Source organism: Sprattus sprattus (genome assembly GCF_963457725.1).
Source record: "Sprattus sprattus genome assembly, chromosome: 7".
Lineage (NCBI taxonomy): Eukaryota > Metazoa > Chordata > Actinopteri > Clupeiformes > Clupeidae > Sprattus > Sprattus sprattus.
Window position 1 is genome coordinate 28,724,276 of NC_137926.1, and position 27,221 is coordinate 28,751,496.

Here is a 27,221-nt window from a genome sequence, read left to right on the forward strand (position 1 = left end):
TGCAACAGCCTGATGTTACTCTAAGCTGTGTATATTCCTTGGAATCAGAGCTGTGTTTTGATGTGGCTGAATGGCTGGCAATGGAAGATTAGTTTCTTTGTCAAGTGTTTTACTGGGTCCTCCTAGGGTGAGCGGTAAAACTTCCTTACACTCTGTTTGACTCTTATCCTTCCTGTAGCATCTGACCAGCCGATGGGGGAGCTGGACTCATGCCAAAGAGACACATGTTTTGTCTCTTCTATAACAACAAAACAATTTTTTTAGTTGTTGTGTGTGTGTGTGTGTGTGTGGCTTCAGAGGCTGAGGTTTTTTAATCCTAATGCTCCGATCTGTACACAATCAAGCCCGGATCTCCTGAAGTAATCTCCAAGTTGCCATACTGCGCGCGTCAAATTGTATCTTTAATCACTCTGCACAATGGAGCAATTTAAATTTCATTAGTTCCCTGTTTAATCAGTCACTTCATATTCAGTTGTGTGTGGGAAGAGAGAACAACCTAACTCCCTCTCTGACAGCAGGCAACCCCCAGCTGCGGGGGTCTTTGATGCATGTTGTTTCACATATCCTTTGACTGACGCACCAGGACGATTCCTGTGTTGGAGTTGCGGAACTCGCCATTTGGGAGATGTCTTCCCTCTCACACAACGCCCCCACGGCATGATGCTGGGTTTTCATCAGAGACAATGTAGAATTCCTCTGATCTCTCAGTAGCTGTAGGGAAAATATGAACCATCTGTCTGAGTCTTTCTTTTTTTGCTCTGCAGAAGGCCCCACGGTTGGAATCGCATAAATATATACATTTCAAATGATGTGTTTAGACGAATTATAGAACTTGCTAGATTGTGCTGCCTAGAGACAGAATGAGGGCAGACTGAAGAAGCAGGAACATTCAGTGTTCTAATTCTCCTTGATTTGAAGGATATCCTTGTTTAGTTAAGGTATTGGGAGCGGATTATCGAATGGTGCTGAGAATTGAGGCTTTTGGGACTGTGGGATACATCCAACCATTTCATCCAAGACTTGAGTCTGATGTAGAAGTTTGCCAAGTCATCTGCGTCCAACTTTTGAGTAAAATCTAGAGCTGGTCTGTTTTGCAGCCACACAAGTCAGCAACTCTGTGAGCGAGCTCGGAAATGACTTGCACATCATACTGCCACCAAAGGTCAAAGTTCAGACGCAGCCCTGACAGATTCATGTACAAAATTGTGAACATCAACTGTTCTGCCAATCCAAAGTTTGAGTTAAGACGGATTCAATTTTGGTGTATTTGTTTTCACTGATAGTTTCAGAACTTCACTCCCCAGAATCACATACAGTTCATGTGACATCTGGCCTTAGTCATTGTTGTGTTCATGGCTATAGTATAAACCTCAGCAGGCTCTCAGATATAGCAGCTCCACAAGTACCAAAAACGTATGAAGGATTGCAGTTTGTGCAAGTCAGTGTGCCTGACTTCTGTTTATCTGTGCTTTGATATGTCTCTGTTGTCACACTGCTGCTGGACTAAGTGGATGTGTGTTGACAGGATTTTGCCTCCCTGCTATGAAATGGCTCCATGAAGCCCCCTCAACATGCTGTCTCAGTCACTTGGCCAATAAACCCAGATAAACTCCTTCCTCTTAATTCTGTCCACTCCACTTTTATAAGATATATTTTTCTCTGAGGTCTGTTTAAACAGTGTTTCCAGCTCTCTTTGCAAGCCAGACCTCACTTTTCTTATCCCTCAGCGCATGTTTGTGCGATGAAATGAAATCGCTTTCTCATTTTGTCAAAGGTTTCCCTGTTGCCACCCAGCACTGCTCTGGAGTAAGTGCTCCTGAAGTGGCAGGAAGTTCTCTAGAGATTTATACGTGGTGGGGTGAACAAAAATGGAAAATTGCTTTTCATTTTTTTTTCTTTTTTTTAAATTACATTTTCAAGACTTTTTTTCGCAACACTCAAATTAATTCAGGCAACTTGTCGCTTTACATTAAAGCATGAAGTGGCCTGTTGGAGGAGAGAGAGGAAACCAATTTTGTCTTGTTGCCATGGGAGCGATGCTCATTCTAGAATTGGGTACAGCAGTAGTCCTGCTGTCAAACCTACTGCCCACCTATTTCCCACCTTTGTTGGCAGGTTTAATGATCTTTACTGAATGTCCTTTTGTATTGCATCTCCAGTACATGCCATACTGTCCTATTATACATATGAAATTGTTTCAGTCGTATCTTTGCAAAGACATGTTGCCATATGTTCTTGATATCCATTCGTGCAAAACCATCGATTCTGTCTGCTCAACGTATTTCTACTATCCTTATATGGCCAAGATCTCCAAATTCTTCCAAATCTCTGAATAATTGTCTTCATTGCATGTGATCCTGAGCTTTATGAATGCCCCCCAACCCCTTTTAATAAGCCAACCCCCACCCCACCTTCCTATTCTGATCACCATCTGCCTCCATGATTGTGTCCCTCCTGTCGTATTCCCGGAGCCTAGCGTAACAATGCCGGTGATGCTCGGGCGAGTGCCGCCTAAGTTAATCACGTCAGGCTGAGCGCACCTGTGAAAACAGATGTCCACCGGGGGACCGCGTGCTGTTCCCCGTTTACGGCTGGCCAGATCGCGCGTGGCGCGCATCCTCTGCCTCCCAGGGCCCCAGCGGGGGTCACAGGAAGCCCCCTCTTGGCCAAGGCAGCTCGAGGACAGGAAATGGGTCACCTCTTCTCCCTGCCCTCTGTTTGTTTTTAATACCAAGACAGTTTGTGTATGGAGCGTTTTTTGCTCCCCCCCTCCATAGCTGTTGCAAAATGCTTTGAATGTTCCTTTGGAAATTGGTAAATATCCGGATGGGGCTTACCTCCTCCCCCAAAGGTTACCTTCAGGTCCCTAAGGATTACTCTGTCCAGCCAGACAAAGAGAGGCTCTCTGTGTGCCTGTTCAGCAGTCATAGTGACACCATTTTCTCATTTTATTTTCCCCCCACATATCTTTGTTGCCAGGGGCAGTAAAATAGCATTCATTAAAGTTAACATCAATGAGTTTCCAATTGATGTTAACGATGCATTTCAGGCAGTGTCTATTTGTAGATTGAAAAGGAGGGCAATGACTATGGTCAGAACATGTTTTGTGTCCTCCTTCTTCCCCCTTCTTCTCTTTCTTCTCCTTCCTTCCTTCCTTCCTTCTTTTTGCACCTTTCCAACCACCCTTTCTCCTCACCACTTCTTCAGCGATTGCCAACTGGCCCTCAAACCACACTTTAACCACACATGCAAATCGACACACGTCACACACACATGCACACAGACCACCTCACGTGGACTGATTAGGGAGGGGGGTCTTATCTTTACTGTAATCCCTATGTTTATTTCTGGGAGTGCGGGGATTGCCTAATGATCTATTGATCTGTCTATCGATCTCAATCAACAGTGATGGGCAGGTCGCTGCAGGCTAAAAGACATGAAGCGGATGTGGCCAACACCCTGCTTTAGCTCTCTCTCTCTCTCACCCACCTTCCCATCTAGCACACTCTGCTTAACCATGAGGCAATAGTCATTCAGCAGGCCCTGGGAGATTAGGAATTAATGTGCTTTTAACATCTGGCTGTAAAGTAGCAAATGTATTTGGCTAACACTGTTATCCAAAGACAAGCCCTCATATGGAAATCCTCTGCACATGCTGTGGCCGGCTCTATTCTACTTCCTGTTTATCTGATGTCTACACTTCTCATCTGTTTAGTATAGTTTATTTGCTGTTTTTATCAGGCAAATGGAGGCAATGAAGGTCATTCTCTCTATCTCTCTCTCTCCTTTTTTTATTAAACGTATCAGATGGTTTTTGTATTATCCCCCAAAGCCAAACAGCTCTTAAATGGTTTGTGATATTATTTGATGGTCAGTTCCTTCAATTCAGTATAAAGGTTTTGTCATTAGTCCTAATTGATGCATTTTAATGGAATGGAGAGCACACATAAGTGTGGCTTAATGCAGGAATCATTAGAAGAAATGGACTGTGACTCATAAAACTTCAGTGGATGAGTATCATAACTGTACAGACATCAATATATCTGCCTGTCTATCTGTCTGCCCCCCCCCCCCCCCCCACACACACACACGTGTCTGCTCCCTCCCTCTGTGCTCTGTGTGTGTTTGGTTTTCACAGTTATCCTAGCACAGCCAGGCTTAGTCTGGGGCGTTTTCCTGTTTGGGAGGCCATCCAGCTCGAGTGCATTCGGGAACTGGAATGTGGTTTTGATCCAGCCTGCGAGAAGGGAACATTGAGTCAGATAGATATTTGGTATTTATATTCATTGACATGACTCGCCCAGGCACCTCCCCTGCCTCACAGAAATGGAGTGCTATGTGTGCCTGACTGCCTGACGTGTCCTTTGTGTTTGGAGCTGCATGCAAGAAAATTGCCCCCTCAACCCCCCCCCCCCCCCCCACCTTTCTCTTCCACACCTCATAAATCTGTCTCGTCTGGGTGGTAATTCCTGACATCACTGCATTGGCAGAGGGGATCGGAGGGAGGAAATGGACGCAGCTCGGAAACAACCTTTTATTAGAAGCAACCCTGCCTGCTGTGGCCTCGTGATTATGACACTCCATAACTATTTGTGTGTGTGTGTGTGTGTGTGTGTGTGTGTGTGTGTGTGTGTGTGTGTGTGTGTGCCTGCCTGCCTGCCTGCCTGCCTGCCTGGTTTGTTACCATTTATGTGTGTTTTATGCGCACTGTGTTGTATTTGATTTCTGTGACTAAGCATTGCACACACATTGGTGTGGTGGGTTTGTGTGTGTGTGTGTGTCTGTGTGTGTGTGTGTCTGTGTGTGTGTGTGTGAGTGCATGTGTGCGCTTAGGGACAGGCCTCCTTTCTGAAACAAGCCCAGGCACATCTGGTTCTGATTGGCGCGAGAAGAAAGAGCTGGTGTTCTGGGAACTGGCAGCGCGAGTCGGTTTACATTTATGAAATGCCCAGAATATGAGGAAGTCCACCACCACCAAAACACCCCTCCCCATTCCAGCACCCTGCCCCCTCACACATCTCTACGAGCCATGCCAGTGCGTATAATCCCTCGGTGCACCTCCGATTCCCTGGTCCTTACGCCGACCACACGTGGGCGTGGTGGAGGGTACTGGTGTAGGACTGGTCGTAGATAGGGCTCCTTGGATGGAGTTTGTGGGGTCTGTACCAGGAGTCGGGCTAAGCGGTATGGAGAGGGGTGCGAACTTCAGGCAACCCCTGATACGAGACTGCATGGTGTCCTTATGGTCATTGGAGAGACAAGACTCTGGAAGCGATTCTGTAATGGTTTTGAAAAGCTGTTAATCTCCAGGCCTGTCACTCTCTGTGTCTGTATGTGTATGTGTGTGTGTCTTTGTATGCGCTGCCATTGCACAGACACACTCACAGACACACAGATTGAACATGACAGAAAAAGGCCCCTCTCTTCTCAGAGGAGGTTTTTGCCTGCAATTAAAACTGACACTGCCGTTTAGGGTATGAATGTCTGTGTGTGTGTGTGTGTGTTTGTGTGTCTGGTGTGTGTGTATGTGTATGCATGCACGTGTCTCTGTGTGTGTGTGCGTGTGTGTGTGTGTGTTTGTGTGTGTGTGTTCATGTATGTGTGACTAAGTGTGTCAAAGCCTCTACTAGATAACTGGTATGGTGTGGGCTTTGTGCTGACCTGGACAGAGACAGCCCAAGGCAGTGACCTGTACACTCAGAGAGAGACACACACACACACACACACACACACACACACACACACACAAGCATTCACACACAATGTGACCACAGCACTGGTTTTTGCTGTGGATGTGGCTTTACAGCGTATGTGTGTGTGTGTGTGTGTGTGTGAGCGTGTGTGAGCGTGTGTGAGCGTGTGTGTGTGTGTGTGTGGAATGCTGTGTGATCTGTTTTCATCCAATCCCTCCTGATAGGATTTCACATGCTGCCAATAATCCACTGGCATTGCAAGGAACCCCCGTTCTCCTTTAATACTAAAAATAATTTGGCCGCACTGATGGAGGAAGCCGTTTTCATCCCTTAACCATGGTTGGCAATTTTTTTTTTTTGGGCACGGCACCCAGCGTGGAATTAGACGGCAACAATCTCCCACTCCATCTTAGCCAGCATAAAACAGAGCTGAAATGCACTTCTGTGCCGCATTAAATGATTTGTGGAGTTGCATTTAAGGGTTTGCTCGCACACAGCACTCAAGAGAAGGGGGCTTTTACCTGATTCTGTCCCTCTGGGTAGAACATTTTACAAAGACAAAATTGTCTCACACTCCTATATAGAAATTGTCTCTCATTTCAATAAAATCCAAATGCATTCCCAACTCATACTTGCCAGATGTCTTTGAGTAATGTAGTTCTCAAATAGCTGTTTATGTTGATTACTCAATTCAGAGATTATGAAGAGAGCAGATGTATTGAATTCATGGTGACATTCAGTTGCAACTTGCATGATGATCATCATTGTTATCAGACGCCACAGGGCCCATATTGTTTCCTTGGTGATGACAAGGTGTCTGGAATTTATTATCTGAGGTCTGTTAGTGCTCCCCCTCCCCCCACACACACGAGCATAAAAATTGTCCCATCTTGTTCATTATCAACGCCATTGTGTGAAGTGTGTATGACTAGGGGGGAAGGGGGGGTGATCATGTATTAATAGATGTTTTTAGAGTGAAAGGGGAAGAGGGGGAGGAAGAGATAGTGAAGGAGGTTGGGTGAGTGAGTGTTGGTGTAAGCCATAGTGGAAACTAGAGACGAGAAGAGCGTTGAGGGACAGTGTTAAAACTGTTGGAAACCGACTACAGCCCCATGTCATTCAAACTGACCACATATAAAAATATGTTTCATTGTAGTCCTGGAAGGATGATGGGTATAAACTGAGCTTGAGACAAAAGAGGAACCAAATGAGACGATGTCCGTATATGTCCTGTCTTGTGTCCTTGTGTCCATGTCCTGATTCCTCTGCTGGTTGCTTCTCATGTGTTGCTCACTTTTATCCATTTGCATTTTGTGTGTGTGCAAATGTGCGTGTGTGTGTGTGTGTGTGTGTGTAGGGGGGGGGGGGGGGGGGGGTCACATGTGAGAGTGTCTTGTTTTGATGCTGATTTTGAGTCTCCCATCTTACTCAAACCAGAGGAAGACAAAATAAATATGTACCTTCAATTTGAGTCTCCCATAAGGCCAGACTAAATGCTGCTTAATTATATTTGGTGGTGTCTCTGGTTGAAAGCTTTTAATCTTCATCTCACACGTCTACGCTTTTAGTGCCATGGTGTAAGCATTTAGAGGGGTCATTGTTTCGTGAACCATTCTTTGTAACAAAAGAAGATTGAGGTCTCTCAAAAGTAGAAAGCATGGTAAACAAGACAGGGCAATCACAAACAAAAAATGGATGTCAGCCTTAGTTGCCCCTAAGCAGAGCAATTGTCTCTCGTGGGTTATGGCTCAAAGAGACGCTAGCAAGCTACCCCTGTCATCCGAAGAGAAATGTCCTGATGCTCCAAATGAGTCAATGTAATTGACTATAAACAGCCCGTTCCCTTTGCTTTAATTACCGCTCCTGAAAATGGCTGTAAACAACCGCCGGGAGAGAGGGAGGGATGGAGGACTTGGGAAGGCGGTGGGAGGACTGACAATGGGTGAGGACCTCGGTCATTCCCCTGGCGCCACTGCAGTTGAGTGGCTGCGTCTCTGTTATTTACATTTTTCTCCTCTGAACTTCTGTAGGAGTTCAGGAATGTGTATGTAAGGTGTTGGTGTGAAGGGGATTTCATCTTTTGTAAGGTTTTTTCTTTTTTTTGTGTGGGAGTATTAACCTGGGTACTCCTGGTCACCCTCAGTTATGCTTTGAGTGGCCATCCTGTGTCTGCTGCTGGCCGTGTGAGTTCCAGTGGCAGACACGTGTGGTCTGGGCCCGGCAGCCTCGCGGCTGCGGCTGGCCGGCACACTGCCAGGACGGCAGATCTGATGGAAGGGAAGCACAGGGCTGCTCTGGCAGCTGCTGAGACACGCTCCCATCCAGACGTCAGTCCCCACCCCCAACCCACATCCCTCAGCCTCCTCAGCCCATCCCCATGCTGAAGGCACTTCACAGAGACCGGGGGAGAGGGAGGAGAGCGAGGGAGCCAGCCAGCCAGCCAGCGGCGAGCAAATCCATCACCGGCGCTGCCAGCGGTGCTGCGTTAACATTGGAGCGCAGCTTGGGAAAGAAAACAAAAGCGTGGAAAAGAGAGTGTGAAGGAGAGATGGCAAGAGAGAAAACACGTGTACGGCGTGCCGAATGTAACACCGCAGGAGGTCCAATCTTGTCCCAGCCCCCCCACCCCCCTCTGAGTCCTCTCTGCTGTGCGGCGGTGGCACTGACAAACTCGTACATTTGAGTCCCCCCCCCCCCTCAGCCTCTCTCCCGTGGGTGATGTGATGCCTCATTTACATGAAGGCGAGTGGCGACAGCAGCCTCCCGGCTCCCTCCTCCCTCCTGATGTACATCTGTATGGTCTGCTGCCTGCCATGTGGGATTGAATATCACACCTCCTGGAGAGGTTACCCGGCAGCTTTTGAGTGCCTGTTTTCAGAGTTTAGCAGGGGTGGCTTGGGTTCAAACCCCTTTCAACAGGTGCTTTGGGCATGAAGACCCACATAAACACCCTTTGAATAACTCTTTAATGAGACCTACTTGGGCCTTTAGGGTAAAAGGTTCTTTGGCCTCGTGGCCTCTCTTTTAATGAGGTAAAAAATGGGGGTAGAACAAGCCTCACTGAACTCACTGTGTGGACTCCAGATCATGACTGAAGTCCTCATGGTTGGCTGTTGCTAATGTAGACTCAGGGAGAAGATGCCATATATAAGGTGTGTACTCATCTTCTCTCTGAGTGAGCAACACTGCAGTAAGGCAGGAATGAGGGTACATCAGCATTTCGATTTCAGGAGGTTTATTCAACGGAGGCAACTCCTGCTCGCACAACCACGCCGGGAACTGGTTTGCCGTGCATCCCGAGCGCTCCAGTACGGCGATGGCGGCGTAAGCCGACCTTGGGAGCCGCTCTGGTTCTGTTCCTCCATCGACTGGTCGGGCTTGTTGAATGTTAAAGGGATTAAGGGAAAACTTCTGGAGAATCCCCTCTAATCCACGGGCCCTTCTGATCAAAGGGGCCCAGATAGCTTTGAGCTTCACTTAGTTTCTTCCACTCGCTTTATTTTTTTTCCCCCACTTTGGAGCTGTAGATTTTTCCAATTAAATGATTTCTCTGTAGTGGTTGATGTAATACCATCCAGTGTGTGTATATGAGTGAGAGGGTGGTGGTGGGAGGAAACTGTGTGAGTGAGAATACATGTGGGGAAAAGCGCAGAAAAAGGCGCCTCTTAATTTTGGAGGTGCTATAATTCTCAGAGTTCTGTTTTTGTCATCTAATGGGGGGGCAAAGGGGCGTCTCAGGCCCTGCGAGTGTGTGTGAGAGATACTCGAGTGAATTGGCACAAATCTCAGTGGTACAGCATGCAAACAGAACTGTTAAAAACCTCATGATGCACCAATCTCACTGCCAGAGCTTCGTCAGGCTCTGCCCCATACTGAGTCCACATTAAGAAAAATAATTGGCAATTTTTTTACCAGGGCTCTCTGGTCTGAATAACAGGTAGAGGAAACTTACTTTGTTAAGAGTGTTGCTGTTTTGAGCATTTGGTTTCCAGAGATGGTGCCTCACTCCTTGTCACTCACACAAAGTAATATACTTCTGCTACTTAGTGCTTGTGTGTTTATGTTAAGTGCAGTTGACTTCCTTTGTCTGTCTGTCTGTCTGTCTGTCTGTCTGTCTGTCTGTCTGTCTGTCTGTCTGTCTGTCTGTCTGTCTGTCTCTGTCTGTCTGTTTGTCTGTGTCTGCCTGTAGTCACTAATTAATGTCAGGATGTTCTATTATCTGTTTATTCTGAACTATTTATTTTTGAGCAACAACAAAAGTTGACTCTGAATACTACTTTTGGTCCTCCAGGTGCTCCAGAAAAACTGATTACAAATAATTTGCAGGAAGTGGAAGTAGCTCCACGTGCTATTTGAAACTAGAGCCAGCAGTGTTTGTCATTCTACCTGCTGTGTTTTACAAAATTGTCATTTACCTGTTAGTTTGTAACAGACAACCTTATATTGCCTGCTATGATATCATTCAGATCAAGATATTTTCTCTTGAAGATGATTTAATACAAAAATATATATATATATAAACCAACTGAAGTGATTTGATATTGATTAAGTGATTCACTGGAGGGAAGAAAAGAAATTTCATTTTCCAAAAATGACTTTGAAGTGCATTACAAGATATTTTTTTCCAGTTTAATATAACATTGCTATCTTATCCCATGGGTATATGCTTTTTCAATAATTTTGTTTCAGTTGAGCTTTACAATAAAACAAAACCTTAAAAAAAAGGATTTGCAAAAAAAGGGAAATGCTGCTGTCTGCTCACGAGGTGCATTACATAAACATTGACTGCTACACTGCAATTGGCATTTCCGTTCACTGTTTGGAGTTGCATGCTCCGAGCATGGAATGTACTCCCTTATCACTGAATCCGGGAAGAGATGGAGGGGAGGTGGGGCTGGAGAAACCAGAGCATCAGTTCTGAATGTTACTGAAGCTGGCTCTATCTGCTATCTTAGATTTGATAAGAACACACTAGTTTGAGTCCACCCGGGTAGAACTTGAAAAATGCAACCCAAAATGGTATGAGAAGAGAGGATATGGAAAATGTCAACAGAGATGGAAGGGAGGGTAAGGGAGGAAGGGTGAAGAAAGCAGGGCATCCATTTTAGAGACACCTCCTGGAAGGGTGTCTGAGCCCAAACCATGTTATTGACCATGTTTTTCACATAATCTGACAGTGAAGCCCTGAATCTTGCGCCGACCGTTATTTCAAAAACATTGTCTTCATCGCTGTTGACAGCACTCATCTATTGCTGCTAGTCTTTCCTCTATATTGGATTTTGAAAACAGCAGGGACCCTCGGACACCCACAGGTAGCTTTGGCCTACCTTTACCACCAACGGAGGAAAAGTCTTCTGTTTTCAAACACAGCACATCTTGATCAGTTTGTCAGGGCATTCAGGGTTAAGCTCTTGACCTCTCCACATTTAAGTATTCACTCTTAATCCAGTCTGTTTAATAAACCAACAGCTAAGTCTTCCATTCTGACCACAACCTTCAGTCTAGGTTCTCCAGCATCATCTCCTCCCTTTCCCTTGATCCGTGCACATGCCCTTGTTGCACCCCTGTCATTGTGTGTATCCCTCTGTCTGGCTCTGGGACGTGTAGAACACAACTCCTGCCACCTGACAGTCACAACTGGAGAGTTCCTCACGACTCCCCCGGGCGCGTATACAGAGGAACTTTCTTCTCCGATTGTGTCACACATGAAAGGATGAGGGGGAGAGAAAGGGGGGAGGGCTTCCATAATTTCCACGTCTGTAGATCTCCTCTGAGCATATCCCTCACTTGAGCTTGCAGGCGGCCCATGACAGGATGTTGATGCACTTGCTCCTCCGAAGCCTCCACCCGAACCACTATAGGACAAAGAGTTCAAACCCTGGCTGACGAAAAGCTATCTCTCCCTCGCTGTCAGACACACACACACACACACACACACTCATACTCACACCTTGTACGATGATGGGCCCCACAGATGTGACAGCAAAGTTCAGATGTGATCGAGCGATGAGTCAAATTCAAATGTGAGCTCAAATGGGTGCGTTTCTGTGATGTTCAGGAATCATCCTCAGTTTTGCAGACATAAGTCCTTTTTTATCGCGCAGTTTTTTTTTAAAACCACCCCAGCGGTGGAGCATTTTGCTGGAGTGGAGATCCTTGTCGACCCCTTCTCCGGGTTTGCAGAACTTCTCATTTCAGAGGGAGGAAGGAGAGCAGCAGAGCAGACCGGCTGGAGATCAGATCGCTGAAGTGGAAAAATGGCACTTTTATCAAGGCTGTGGAACAGATAGCAGGGCCCCCTGAATCATTTTCCCTGGACTTAGGCTTGGAAAACTGAGTACATGGCTGTTCATGGGCTACTGCCGTTTAAAACCTGCCGTTATACCTATTTGGCACTAGATGCCACAGCATCAGCCACAGCATCTCGTAAGCTGATTAGTGAGTTAATGGAATGTTTTCTCATTTGACATTGCAGCCCTCCCTTTTCTCCTAATCTATTGTTGGTGATGTATTGTTGCTGATCGTTATACATGACCATAATATGTCGTGTAATGAAAACATAAAGTGATTGCTGTGTACTGATGTTCATGCTGTGATGATGTTAATGAATCTGCTTGAATTTGTTTTATGTGATTGACCTGTATAAGGACACATGAGGACAAACTACACATACGTGTGTGTGTGTGTGTGTGTGTGTGTGTGAGAGAGAGAGAGAGAGAGTATGATGGAGATATATTTTTATAATTTTTTGGCTCTCCATATAATTTTTTGATAACCGCATCATTATTTTGGATTAGTCCAAACACAAACAGTTTTCACTAATAATCCCAGATTTAAAAGGTCATCCAATGTTTTGTAAGGCAAACATACAACAGCAGATCAAGTATAACCAGAGCAACATTATTGGAGGCTTCCACTGAGACTTTGATTGGATATTTTGTGTTTGCATTCATCCGACCTAGATAGAGCTGTGATTAACCCAACAATATGCAGCAGTGGAATCACGTCAGAGATCACATGGGACTGTAATTTTCTTTGTATGTTTTGAAGCCAAATGATTACAAGGCTGGATGTAGTCATGAAATGATTGAACTTTGAAGACTTCTCCTTTCGGCTTTTTTTATTCTGTAGGCAGAGTTAGGTTCTATCAGGAGCTTTGTGTTTTTAACAGCAGTTTCAAGTATACATTTCTGTGAGCCAATTTGCAACCTCTTGCTGACTGCACTATTAGCAGTTTGGCTCAGTTTTGCTAAAGCCGATCTGTACTTCTCCTCAGTGAGATTTTCCAGAAAACAGAAAGTTATGATCATAATTATTTCTGTTTTTCTCACACGTCTTTCTTTAATTCGCTGCCAAATGCTGTAAGTATTTCATTTTCTCAGATCAATTTGTGCAGCCTGTCATAAAAGTAGCACATTCCCCTCCCCATCTAGCACATTATTTCCGTTAACTTCATCTTGGATTCAATTAGACTTATTTACTGGGATGGAGATTAACTCCTCTGATTTTGATGCCTGCACCTCCCACTCTGTCACACTTTAGCAACTTCAAGTGCTGATTGTTTCATATATATCCCACAGGATCATGTGTCCAAAAGACTGATATTTTACCCCAGGTCCACACTTCCATGGATTTAGAGTAATATAGCGTTCCTAATGCAAAGGCATTGTGACATTCCGCAATTGTTGCATTTTTTGGTTCGCTCTAAGGCCGTGGCTGCAGCAAGGCTCATGGGTTGATTAGACTGAGCCTCTCCTCATAAGACGAGATATTGTGGATTTTATTTGTGTCCAGACCCACCGGGGGTGGACTGTTATATTAGTTTACCAGGCAGGACTCAACTCTAAACTTACTTTATCCCCCTGCAATTGGAGGGATCAGCACAGAGGGACGTTGGAAGGCCATTGTTTTTTTTTTGCGCCCCCCCCCCCCCTCTTCCTTTTTCTCAGTATGTGGCCATTATCAGTAACTTAGATCACGTGCCATCGGATAAGACTTGCCATGTCTCGATGACTCCCATCATCGGCATCTCTCGTCACCATGGCAACCCTTCTCTCAGGCCCAGGTCCTGTCCAATAAGAACAGTTCCACTTGATCAGCTTCCGAGTACGTTAAATGGGGCTGAGGGTGGGGAGTGATGGAGGATGATCAGGAAAACTGAAATCCCCTCTCAGGATTTTGATGGAGATGCAGCCCAGTGCCTTTTACCCATTTGCATAATACTGAGTGCTGATGAATGCCACTTTTAGAACGAGCTCTCCACATCAAGGGGCTACGCGTTCATGATTTTTGAATGGCAGCCGTTCTTCAGACTCCAGTGATGATCTTTGTGTTTGCATTCTTTGGGGACACCATCTCCAGAGCTCCTACAGCTGTAGAAGCACGGCTCTGGGTGTGGAGCTGTCTGGCTCTGCACTGGGGAGTGCTTGTGTGTGTGTGTGTGTGTGTGTGTGTGTGTGTGTCTGTGTGTGCGTGAGTGTGTGTGTGTGAGCGTGTGCGCCCTCTCAGGTTTCGCTGCTTTGGGTGGATTCTCCCGTGGAGAGGCTGCCTAGTGCGGAGCAGTTAACAAAAGCCATGCTGAGATGAAACGCGGCATGTTCTCTCGCTCTGTCCCAGCTGCGGTGCACTGTGGGATCCCATTATTTCACATTTGTAACGCCTTCTTATGCGGGACAGAGAATGCAAAAGGGGTTGGGTTCTGCTTCAAATAGCCTGCAAAACAGTTTTCTGTGAAGATGATGTTGTCTTGGGTTTGTGTTGACTGTTCTCTGTCTAGCCTTATGAAGCAAACGATTGAGGGTGAGGAGAGCTCTTGCGTATGAAGGCCTTGTTCTTTGCACATCCATACAGACACTCATCATAGACCCCTTGTATCTGCTAAGGATTACAACAGACTGTGTCCACTTCAAAGGTTTCACATTCTGCGATTTTAGCACTGTAAGTGCCAGTGAAGAGAGGCTTCTTTTGAGACGAGTATGTGTACACACAGACCTTTCAATCTAACTGCATTGGCAAATACATAACTGTGGAGTGCTTGTGGCATGTGAAGTCTAAATCTTTTCTTGAGTCAAAGGTTGTGAGATTATGAGGTCTTTGTGAAGTCAGCAGCAGGCATGGTGAAGAGGATTGGTGTTCATCCCCCAAGCATATATAGGTCACGCAATTGCTAAGCTATTGAGTATCAGAATATTGCTATTCATCATTATTCTCCTCGCCATAATTGGAGGCATATCAACATTAGAGGGATTAGGCCTTTTGTGTCTTCCGATTTCCTTTCAGCGTGAGTGTCTTCGTTCCCATCTGCGCTGTAATGTCATCGAAAGGCATCCATGTGGGAGCCGAAGAGGGAATTTATTCACCTGAGCAGTTTGAAACGCCTCCTAATCCTTTCAACCGTCAGCATTGCAGCTCGACTAAGCAAACAAAATGAGACACGGCCTTGAGGGTGAGGAACTTTTAAACCCCTCCTGCCGCCAACATTTTTTTGCCTTGGTACGGGAGAAGATGGTCTCCCTTACTTGGCTGTGGTGGGGGTCGGACATCTGTAATGAAATCATGCTCTTCTGATACAGCCTGACCCACACTGCTCCATGTCAGATATGAAATAGTGAGTCTGAGAAATTCTGGCTCACCCTTCTTGACAATTCAAGGGTGCAGTGCAAAGTGGGATCAGTGGAGACTGAAGTTAGACACTTGGATGACTGCTGCCTGAGGAGGACTCATTATATGTGTAAGGTTACTGCGCAGCAGAGATCTTCTATCATATTGAGTGCACCAGGCTTTGATTCCAACCTAATTGGGTGCACGATAGCCCCTGGTACGATGGATGCAACTAATTAGGCTCTTGTACGAATAATTAAAAAGATGTAGCATGGACTGTTTAAGTGGGATGTGTATTTAGTGGAGCAATTAGGGACTTTATCACCTGGAAAGATTCTTTATCCATTTTCGTCTGCTCTGCCTCCCGGAAGAGGGAAATTGAGTGTTTGTTTAATACAAAAGGATTTTTTTCTTTCTCCCTCTCTCTCTGAAGGATCTAGTTGAAAGGACACGGTGAGTGAAACTTTGGAGAATTTAGTTTGATCCTCTGGGGCTAGTGCTTATCGTTGTGAGGAATAGCTGTGATAGCTGAATCTCTATAACCCCTGCTGTAGTTTCCTCAGTAACCCCCCCCCTTACTTCTCCATTAAAGTTTCATAGCAACACCTCATCTGTACTGTGGGCCTCATCCTTATTTATATCTGTGAATTCCCATAATAATAATATGGAGAGGAGAGTAAGAGTGCTTCAATTAACTCCCTCTCAACGCTCATCCTGCATGGGATTAATCTTTCTCACCCTCTGCAGGGAGAACAATCGCTCAAATGAAAAGACAATGGGCCAGCTTATTGAAGATGTGCCATGTCATTTGTGCCTAGTCTCTCTCTCTCTCTTTTGACTGACCGACTTCCGTTTCCCTGTTGTTTTTCTTTCTGTTCCTCTTTATATACCTCCCTCTCTGACCCCCTTACTACATTCCCTTTGTTTTGGATGCATCCTTAGCCCTTTATTTCAGAAAAAGATTTCAAAATATATTTTATTTGGCCCCATATTCTTTTTTTGGACATGACCCTAAACTGTGCTCACCACCAATGTTCTCTATAAAAGATGCCCCAACTTTTTGCAGGAAATCAAAGTTGAAGCAGTAGGCAAGGCAGTATTTGAATTAAAGTTTAATTTGCAACCCTCAGACTGACATACATCCATTTGAAACATGAATGAGTTGAGGGTGTCCCCGCTGGACTGTGGTAGCAATGATGCACAGATAGAAAACACATTAATCTCGTGATTCCATCTAGCCGGTGCTAATTGATGGTTGAGCAGGGAAATCTGCAGTTATTAATCAGTCAAAGAGCAGAGGACACACAGTGAAAATTACATTTGCATAGCCCACATATAAGTCCCACGGCAATACATGGCCCCCGTAAACTCTCGATGTTGGGGTTTTCACTCTCTCTGCAGTTGGCTGCTGATATTAACAGTGCATGGCTTTAAGCAAGGCACTTTGGTGGCCATCTCTCCACGGCTCCATGGAAGTGGAGAAATTGGCTCTACTCAGCAGACCAGGAAGCAGATAGTGGAGCGGTAGTCAATTCCAAGAGAACTCAGAGTTCCATTCCAGGATTGAATCGTCAATTTCTATTCAGCCCTGCTGCCCGGAAAGTGAAAATGAATGTGTCTTGCACAGTTTCTTGAAATGAAGGCTCTCTGAGTTAGATCGGATGGTGGACTTGAATCAAATATGGAATTGGAGGAGGGCCTGACCTTGGCTCCTCTGCACAATGTTACAGGTGAAATTACGTGTCTGGACTGTGCACATTAGTCTTGGGGATACTCGCAGTCTGTTGCAAAAGGAGACTGGGATAATTATCAACAGAAGGCTGGCCAGATAAAGAGCTGGAATGGGGGAGAGCGACTGGCAGACACCAGTGCTATCAGAGCCGGAGACCAGGCGCGGTAGTGGGCGCACAAGATTCGAACAAAACGCTGCCAACAAAAGCAGGGCTTTGATGTTGCTCAGGCCTGCCTAAGCCCTGACAAAATGTCACCTTGTGTACAACACATGAAAGACTACCCACCTTTTTGGGGGGCGTGGGGGCTGGGATGGGGAGAGGTGATTGTATCTATTGCATTCTTAGATGCTCATTTATCACTGGCACGCTTGTTGGTTATCTGGTCTGTCTAAGACCAGATTAAACCGGTTTGTGTTCAAGAGGGACTCATTTCCCCTCACCCTTTGTTCCCCTTGCCTGATTAGGAATGGCTGCCATTCATAAAGGAGGGTTCAGGGTGGCTATCGAGCCCGGTGGATAATAACCTAAGCTTTAAGGATAGCAGACAGGTAGGTGTGCGGGGTGATATAAAACTCCTTTCTGGCTCTGAGCATTTCACTAATACCATGGTTCATTTTACCAAGATTACTGCTCCCAGACGTGACGGCCATGCCAATAAGAAATCATGCCAAACAGTAAGAGGTTCTTTTTTCGGTTTTTCATTTTCACAAATTCCTCTGGATTACAGAGCGGCCACGGGGAAGAGACACCTCTCTCTTTGAGGTCAGAGCCAAAGACTACAGAGGTTTATTTTTCCCGTGTCCCTTTACTTGGAGAGGAGAGATGACTCGTCATCTCAAGCCTCACACTTGTCAGACAGGCTGCAGAGCTGTTGCTGCTGGCCTGACTGACAGCTGGCTGATCATCTCCCCGATTTCAAACTTAATTAACCTCCACGTCCAGCCCGTCAATTGCCCCCCCTATCGCTGCAGACATCTGCAAGACAATGAGAGCGGGACAGTATGGTAGCAGCCAGCGTGGCTCCAGTCCAGGAGCAGCTAGTCTTAAGAGAGATTGTATAATTAAAGATCAAATGTCACTCTGGCAAAGACACAAACATTGAGAGAATGCAGTCATTGAGATCCTGTGGTATGTTTCATCAGAGAATATTCTCTCCAGAAGAAGTTTGTTGTTGTGTGATCAGCCGTATATTTCAATTTTATGTGGTGCTGGCTTAAGCCTGGATGGTACATGCTTTATTGCTTTCCAAATGGCATACTTACTGTTACCAGGAGCCAATGAGGTTCTAAAATAGCCACACTGCAATTTGGCATGTAAATGAGACAACAGCAGTGAGAGGGTGCAGATTGATTGGCAGATTTTAACTGCTGACATTTCCATGTGGGGAGGCAGTCGCTCCACAGCATCTGTAAAAGCAGAGGAACGCAAGGAAGTTGATCTTGAGGAAAAGGTCAGGCCTGTCACCTTATCACTTGCTCCTAGTCAATGAGCGTCTGCATACTTCTAACTGGTGGGCTCTGCAACTTGTTTGTGTGCATATGGGTATTCATATCTGTGTGTGAGCCAAGGATCACCACCACGTTGGTCCCTCCTGAGAGAGAGAGACACCGGAGAAGTCAGATGGCAATGGCTTCTGCCTAGCCTCATTAATTCTGTCCCTCCTATGTTTTTTGAAGGAGGAAAATTGGCCAACACAGAGAATTTGCTCCCTCTCGCCCTTGGCTGTGCGGGTTCTAACCCTCCACTAACCTGTTGTCACCAGCTGCCACTAGTAGAGGCTCCACGCTCGAGTGGGCTTGGTGCTGATGAAGAGCACTTATTAGCTGAGGCAGACCACAGGGAATAAAGCTGTGCTCTAGTGAGACCTTAGCTGTGAGCAAGGCCGTCAGGCCAATATAATGGTGTTTGTTTAGCTATTTCCAAAGCCCATGCCCTGTCCAACCGCACCGCGCAGGCTTAGCAAGGCTTTTACGAAGTGCGATTGCTTAAGCAGCCCGTGGTTTCATATTACTTTGGGCATGGGAGGTTTTGAAAGGCATTCATGTGACCTTTTGCTTAAAATATTCATGAATATAGGATTCATGAATATTTCCTTTAATTTCATATTTTAAAGTACATTTTTAATTGCGTATTGGATCATCCTTATTGGTTAAGCACTTCATGTTGTATGACACTGGGATCTTAAAAATGAAAACCTGTATGAGAAAAAGTGTTCTGGTTCAAATCCTTCTACTGACCATAGGTACCTTGAGAGGATGCTGGCTTGCTAGCCTGCCTACTCACTTGATTTCATTGCAATTATACCTCACATGGCTAAACGGATCACTCTCCCCATTAGACAATTTTCCAGGCATTTGTATCATAGCAACCAGTCAGCCATCGAGCATCTACCCTCTTAAGCCAGTGACCATAACATTATTGTCATTGTAGCTTTAATGTAAGTGCTCCAGAAAATGTTATCCGCCGCTGAGTTGAGTCATTGTTGGTGTCTCCGCTGTAAGCCATTTGGTGTCTTGCCGTCTTGAATCATGAAGCAGATGTCTCCCCCTACGAGACTGATATGCATTCATCATTGCAAACCTAACCCTGACCTCTCACTCCCATCTCTGAGCAAAGCCTACTGCTACCAACAATGAGGCCATTTTTCTGCTCTACTGTAAAATGTCAAATATTCCATTCAGAGAGTCCTATAATATTTGTTGTGCCTTGACCTTTTAAAAGCAGTTTGTTGAAATAAGGAAGAAAAAAGGAATGCGTGTTGAGGAAAACAAGTATCTTGAGCAACAAACTAATAACACACAGAGACAGCATGTCGGTGCTTCTATTATGTGCCGAGAAAAAACAAGGGTGACTTCCGAAGTTGAATGATATTGAGTTGCTGGAGGATCAGTATTCCCCTTGAAACCCCTGCAACCGAAGAGTGAAACCAAACCATATTAGGTACCTTCATGGCTCATTGGCCTTAATGCTCCCACAGTTAAATCATTGTGACCAATAAGGTGTGTAATGGATTCTTTCCACCGTTCAGTCTCTGACTTCTTAATTGTACGGCAGTATGAAAATGTTTGTCAATGACCGAGAGTTGAATTACAAGAGGGAGAGAGACAGAGAGAGAGAGACGGAGGTCTGTCCCTCATCCAGTCCTGCATTTAATCGTGTTTTGTTCAGGCCAGCTGTGTCCATAGCAGAATGGCCACATCATGCCTGTGGAACAACAACTCATCCAGGCATGGCAGAGGAAGCCAGAACAGGCTGGAGATCATCCCAGCCTTTGTGTGTGTGTGTGTGTGTGTGTGTGTGAAAGAGAGAGAGAGAGAGAGAGAGAGAGAGAGAGAGAGATAGTGTGTGTGTGTGTGTGTGTGTTTTGTATATTTGGTGTGTTTGGTGCTTGAATGCAGTTCCCAGATGGCAGCAGGAGGAGCAGCAGTAGGAAGAGGGACGTGGCCGCTGTCAGTGAGGGAGAAAGACTGATAACACTCCAGACACTTATAAAGAACCCCTACTTTAGATAGAAAGGCTCGCAGTGAAATGTTGGGAGAGCATCCTGATCCTTGAGACCCCTAAAACAAGTCTTTTGCTCAGACAAACTCAATCTCTCTCCCCTCACACACACACACACACACACACACACACACACACACACACAAACACAAACAAATGAGCTCTCACTGGTAATTTGTGATGTACATTTGTAAACCTCCTGCGGATGTGTGTCCCCCGCACATCTCCAGGGAGTGTTTGTGTCGGCGTGCTCTGGGGTGCAGTTTGCACTCAGGACAGCTGTGCCCCCGCTAACTCGCTCAGCGAGGGCTGTTTCAGCCACACAATGGCTAGGCCGCCTGCCTGGGCGAGGCGAGGCGATCTCCGAGTCAGTCAAATTGAAATAAATGAACTGCCAGGCCTGACGGCGGGGTAATTGTTCATATGGAAATTGGATTGCCGTTGTCACATGAGCTTTCCCAAGCACTTCTAAAACAATTTTCTCCTGGCTGTGACTGTGTGACTGTTTGGGTTTCTGCTCTGAATGAGATTTCCCCTTCCCTTTATGTTTTGGGCCATTTACAAAAAAAGAAAAGCATATAAAGAGGAAGAAGAGGCACTCATTATGAGTGTTCCGTGTGGAGGCGTTCATTCACAATGCTTTTCATTGTGTCACACTAACCCACTTTTCCATGGACTGTACATTTTTAATTACGCCTCGAGAAGAACGTTCCAACTGGGAGCAGAAGGGTTAATTCTCCTCACCTCTGCCGGTCTGTGGGAGGGGACATACTTAATGGCTCCTGCTTTTACCAGTATTCATCTGTGAAGCATAAACATAAACAAGCCATACATTTTAACCTTTGGATGCAATAAAGTGCATTAGTGCTAGCTGGTGTGTTCACCTGTTCAATTTTCAAAAGTGGATGTGATCTATATGAATGTGTATCTAAGTGCTTGTGGAAGTCTGAGAGTTGCAATCAGAGATGTTTAAGAAGCATTAGAGGCTGAATCACAGCCTGTACCCTGGAGGCTGACTCATCAGCCATTCTCACTTCCTTAAAACATACTTGACTTCCTGGTGGTCAAGTAGGGGCTTCATCAATGGACAGAACATTCTGAGGCAGGATCTGAGTCGCTGCCTACAGCTCTGTGTGGCCTTAATGGGGTTTAATGTTGACCGATTACTCAGACATAGTGTTGGTTGCTCAGTGTACAAACACTGAGAGTGTAGTCTTGCTCTTTCTCCCTCGGGCATCTCCTTACCTCCCTGTCTCTCTACCCCCTAATCTAAGTTTTTTCAAAGATCTTCTTGTGCTTGTTTAAACACATCCTCACCTCCCCCAGAATGAATAACTTGTCTGTATCTTGCCGCTAGAAGGAACATGTAGTATCTCATCCCATATTTCAGATCTGCGTACCCTCAGATAGCAGAGTCTGCTCTCAACATGCTTAGCTAAACATGTTCCAGCATTAACAAGCAGGCACTAATGAGAGTAGTTCCCGCTTTATTTTATTCCTCGAGGTAAGGCTTTCTCTCTTCTCTCTGTCCTCCAAGACGATTATAATTTCACATCCTGGGCTTTCTGGGGCTGCGTTTTCCAGATGTGCCAGCCTCATTAGTGACTAGGCCATTTCATTATTATTTATCTGTGGCCATTAGAGACTGTTGCTAGCTGCAGGGTAACACTGCATGACCATGCTAAACTCAGAAGTTCATTTATCCAGCGGTTTGTGTGGCCCACTTTGGCGGATTCCTTGTCTTGGTGCGTGCACTTGTATCCTGGACCAGCCATGGCAAACAGATGGGCTAGGAATGCTATATACACCCTTCCTCAAGTCCCAATTGTAGTATACTGATTTCCCCTTGTAGGTTTTTGAAGCTTTCTGAACTCAAGTGTCACAGACTTAAAAGTGTGTAGAAATGATGATAAGAATAAGAAAGCATCCTTTGAATGTCTTTAAAACACCAAGGGCCGTATTCACAAAGCCTTTTATCTTACCACTAGGAGTGCTCCTAACTCGCGCTAAAACCTTTTACGTAGGAGTAATTTCTTAAAAGTGATTCACAACGGCTCTGAGACCTACTCATACTAAGGATAATACCAACTCCTAAGCTTAAGATAAAAACTCCGTTGCTATGGATGACGTCGCTTCTCATGCACGAGTTTAGAAGGGGTGAGGACGGTGATTGGTTGTTGACAGGCTCTCTCATTAAAAACTCAGTCCTAACATCCCCCTAACGATCCCACTAAATAAACAGAAAATAAGAGAATAACCTAGGCTTCAAATTAAGTCATATTAAATAGTTATGGACAGTGCACTTAGCAGAATGCACACGCATGATGACAAGTTTGTGCATCCAACGAGAATGACGCTTTGCACGTTAAGAGAAAGAGAAATTGCCGAAAAAAACACGGAAATTGCATGAAATCAAAGAAGTAATAATTAAAGCACCCTGCAAACTATGCGTGAGGCATGGGAGGACATATGTGTTAACATAAATGCTTCATTCCCTGCCGTGTGTCGCTCTGTCGATGACTGCGAGAAGCGGTGGTATGCGCTCCAGTCACAATGTAGGATGGAGATTGCGGAGTGGACTTTAAAAGAGCCGTCGCGGCTACAGGTATTGTGTCACCAAAATAGGCCTCATGCGTATACTTGCATGTTGTAGTTCAACTGTGCTCCCGGTTGTGGATTGAGGAAGGGTGTCAAAAGCCATGTCTTGCATGGATGGCCACTGTCACGTCACCCAAGTGGCATCCAGCAGGTACATGGTGCCGCTCAAAAAGCTGGCGCAGACCGCGCTCTCCATTAAACTGCGCGAATCGTGAGTAGATCCAGGCCACTTCGCAACAATATCCATGATTGTGAAATTTGGATCAAACACTATCTGTGTATTAATTGAATGTACCTTTTTGCGGTTTACAAAGACGTCCTCATCTCTGGATGGAGCAATTATTTTAATGTGTGTTCCATCGATGGCACCCACGACACCGGGCATTCCTGCAAACGCCATGAAATTGACCTTGATCCTTTGAAGTAGCCGATTGTCCAAAGGGAACCGGATAAACTGTTGTACAATGTGTGGTCTACAGAGTGCGGTGATTGCGATATTCTGAAGTCGTCTGCGTTGCAAAGTTGCATTTTCCCCGTAGCCAAAACTTAATGTTATCAAACATTTAACTTCCGGACTGATTGGATTGTTTCGGATAGTTGGAGACGTGATTGCATCCCGCACTAATTCTAGTAAAATGTTGATGCCTTCACGGTTTAAACGATATCTTCTCAACAATTCAGAGTCGTTCATTGTCTCCAACACGTTACGTCTGGCTTCAGCCATTTTAAGACTTTTTGTGAATAGGTCTTAGTGACTTAGGAGTCCTCATGAGGAGTTTTAAGCTGTCCTAGACTTAGGTGCTACTTTTAGGGATAAAATATTTTGTGAATTGCTCTTAGTAAAAAAAAATAGGAGTCCTAAATTTAAGACTGACACGCCCATTATTTTTAGGAGTTTCTCCTAAATTCGCCACTTATGAGCTACTTTTAGCCCTAAGATTCTTTGTGAATACGGCCCCAGACTTCTTAAAGGCAGAAATAGATTTGCATGAATCAGCAAATGATTACGTTCCTGTAGTTACATTCCTGTATTTTCTCATCATACCAATACTTTTCTGTGCTCATACCTTTACGAGTGTTTTGCATTCAGTTTTGACTTGAAAGAGAATTTGGTGAAACAGTGGAAAAGTACCTATGTAAAGAAAAGTTATTATGTGATATTTGTGAATGGCATTAGGCTGCCTACACACAGACAATTTCTTTCTGACTGATTGAATTTTGCAAATACCATTTCTGGTCCTCTTCATCTTTAGTGAACCAATTTCTGTTCAACCCATGATGATGGCCAATAAGCACATCACTGCAGCAAGAAACAATTTTATTCAAATGTCGAATTTGTATTGCGACACTGATTACATTTTCTAAAACAATTTAGATTAATGAAGCCCTGTTTAATCAGACAGGTTGGTGAACGCTCTGTCCGCCTCCAGTCCATTCAGCTTCAGTGCTCGTCAGTGATGGATATGGGCTAAGCCAAGGGGTCATGACCTTAAAGGGCATTACTAAACAGATGTGTCACAGTAATTGAATCACCAATGGCCATAATACAAAAAGCCACTGGTCACCCATCCATCTGAGCCCATTTGCTTCATAGCCAAAGCTCTAGGATTGAATTATCTTCACGTTCGGAATCGAATCCATCAGAAGCTCCCCGTACTTGATCTGACAGTTGCTGAGAACAGTGCGTGTCTGCTACGTCAGTAACACCGGTTATCCTCAGACTCACACAGCTGGAGTTGAAGTCAAGAAACTTTCTGGACAAAACTAGTTTGTATCCCTGTTTCAGTTTAAAGGAAACCATTTAAGAGTGTGAATTCAAATAGGGCAGATACATTTACAAATGGAGTGTGTGTGTGTGTGTGTGTGTGTGTGTGTGAACGTGTGTGTGTGTGTGTGTGTGTGTGTGTGTGTGAACGTGTGTGTGTGTGCTCTCACGGTGGGGCTGGGTTGGGGGGGATTAAGTAAAATCAGGCTATAAAGCAGGATAGGCACTTGTATGTAAATGTGAATCCAACCTGAAATTAACTGGGCCCAGAAGCCAAATGTATAATCAGTCGTCTCCCGCTAAGTGCTCTGAGGCAAAGAAGGTTAACATAATATAACAGCCATTCATGGGCAGCCCACTGGGAAACTCCATCAGGGTTTTTCAATTTGGCAGCGGTGTCTCAGGGCCTGACAATGTGGCTGAAATGAGGAGGAGGACTACTTCTGACTGAGAGCGCTGAGTGCCATCTGAAACCCAAAGGCCCAGGTGAAGAGGAGAGGGGTAGAGGTGCAAGTTGCCTTGTAGCCATATTCAACTTATAATACAAGCTGTGTCCTTATAATTTGTGCACCAGAAGTAAAGGAAGTGAAATTATTTTTGTTTGTTTGCAGTGTTGTTGTTCTGAGTTGTTCTTAATAGATCCCAGAGATGCGTCTCTCCTCCCCGATGTGTAGGAATCACACTCACCTCTCCCTCTCTCCCTCTCTTCCTCTCTCTCCCTCTCTCTCACTCTCACTCTCACACTCTCTCTCTCTCTCTCTCTCTCACACTCTCACTCTCTCTCTCTCTCTCTCTCTCTCTCTCTCTCTCTCTCTCTCACTCTCACTCTCACTCTCACTCTCACTCTCACTCTCACTCTCACTCTCACTCTCACTCTCACTCTCACTCTCTCACTCTCTCACTCTCTCACTCTCTCACTCTCTCTCTCTCTCTCTCTCTCTCTCTCTCTCTCTCTCCCTGTTACAGTCACTCTTGCTTTGTGACTTTTTTTTGCTTGAATGCTCGATCTGTCAAACAACTCAAAACAAGGGTAAATTAGTTTTGGTCATGAGTGGGTTTCTTTAGAATCAATCTAGATACATGCACTCTGAACAGCTCTAAGGTGGTGGTGAAGGATTTTAATAGGACTTTCCCTGACCGATGTCCCTGTGTTTTGCCTCCTAGACATGGCGAGCCTGGCATGGGCCTCCCTGCTCCTGCTGTGTCTTCCCTCAGCCAGCTGTCAGGAAACAGAGTTCCCAGAATTCACCTCGGAGACCCCCATCAACAACGTGGTGCAGGAACCCCGGACTGGTCGGGTGTACGTGGGCGCTGTCAATGCCGTCTACCAGCTGGATGGCTCATTAGCCAAGGAGCACAAGGCTGAGACAGGGCCCAAAAAGGACCTGCGCTCCTGCACACCACCCATCCTCTCCAGCTGCCCCGCACCCAAAGACACCAACAACACAAACAAGCTGCTGCTTGTCAACCCCTCCAACAACTCCCTCATTATCTGTGGCAGCGTATACAGGGGGATCTGCTCGCTGGTCAATCTGAGCAATATCAACCAGCTGATCTACTACAGTGACAACAAGGGCGAGAAGACCTATGTAGGCAGTATTGAGGACAGCGTGTCTGTGGTGGGCATCATGTCTAACCTTCAAAACTTCACAGTTTTTCTGGTGGGTAAAGGCTACGGCAGCCTGGACAGCGCCAAACTCATTAGTACGCGGATACTGCAAAGCAATGACGAATGGGAGATTTTCGAGAGCATTGTGGAAGCCGCTGCCGTGCAGGCCATTCCGTTCGTTCCAAAGTACCTGCACGACTTCCGCTACACCTTTAAGGATCAAGGCTTTGTCTACTTCCTTTTCTCGCGAACAATGGGTGGGACGGACAACAAGAACAGCACTTTTATATCGCGCCTCTGCGAGAAGGACGACCACTACTACTCGTACACAGAGTTGCAGCTCAGCTGTGGCCCTGACAACCGTTTCAACAAGGTGCAGGCGGCCTACGTGGCGAGCCCTGGGAAAGAACTCGCCCGCAGCCTGTCTGAGAAAGGCTTGTACGGCAATGTTCTCTCCTGGGACAAGGTGTTGTTTGTGGTGGCCAGCCCCGATGAGGACCACACAGAGTCGGCCTTGTGCTTGTACCCCCTGAAACGAATCAACGAGAGAATGGTGGACATCATTAGTGCCTGCTACAGTGACTCAGGAAAGATTGGCGGAAAGCCTGCAGTGGATATCCCTTATTCGTCCAAAACAGATGACTTTTGTGGGGTGGCGCGCGGTGTAAGTTGAAGTCTACTGTATCAATATGCTGGGATAGTTATCGTGTTGTTTTATAAGG

The 27,221-nt window shown here is 45.6% G+C and overlaps 1 protein-coding gene across 1 annotated transcript in view; it reads left to right on the top strand.

Moving 5' to 3' along the window:
• The window catches only part of plxnb2b (plexin b2b), a 49,993-nt gene that overhangs the window by 4,992 nt on the left and 17,780 nt on the right, over positions 1-27,221 (top strand). The window contains exon 2 of the mRNA XM_080841654.1: positions 26,055-27,163. Coding sequence (XP_080697780.1) covers positions 26,057-27,163 — 1,107 coding nt within the window. The 5' untranslated portion in view covers positions 26,055-26,056. The remainder of the gene's footprint in view (positions 1-26,054; positions 27,164-27,221) is intronic.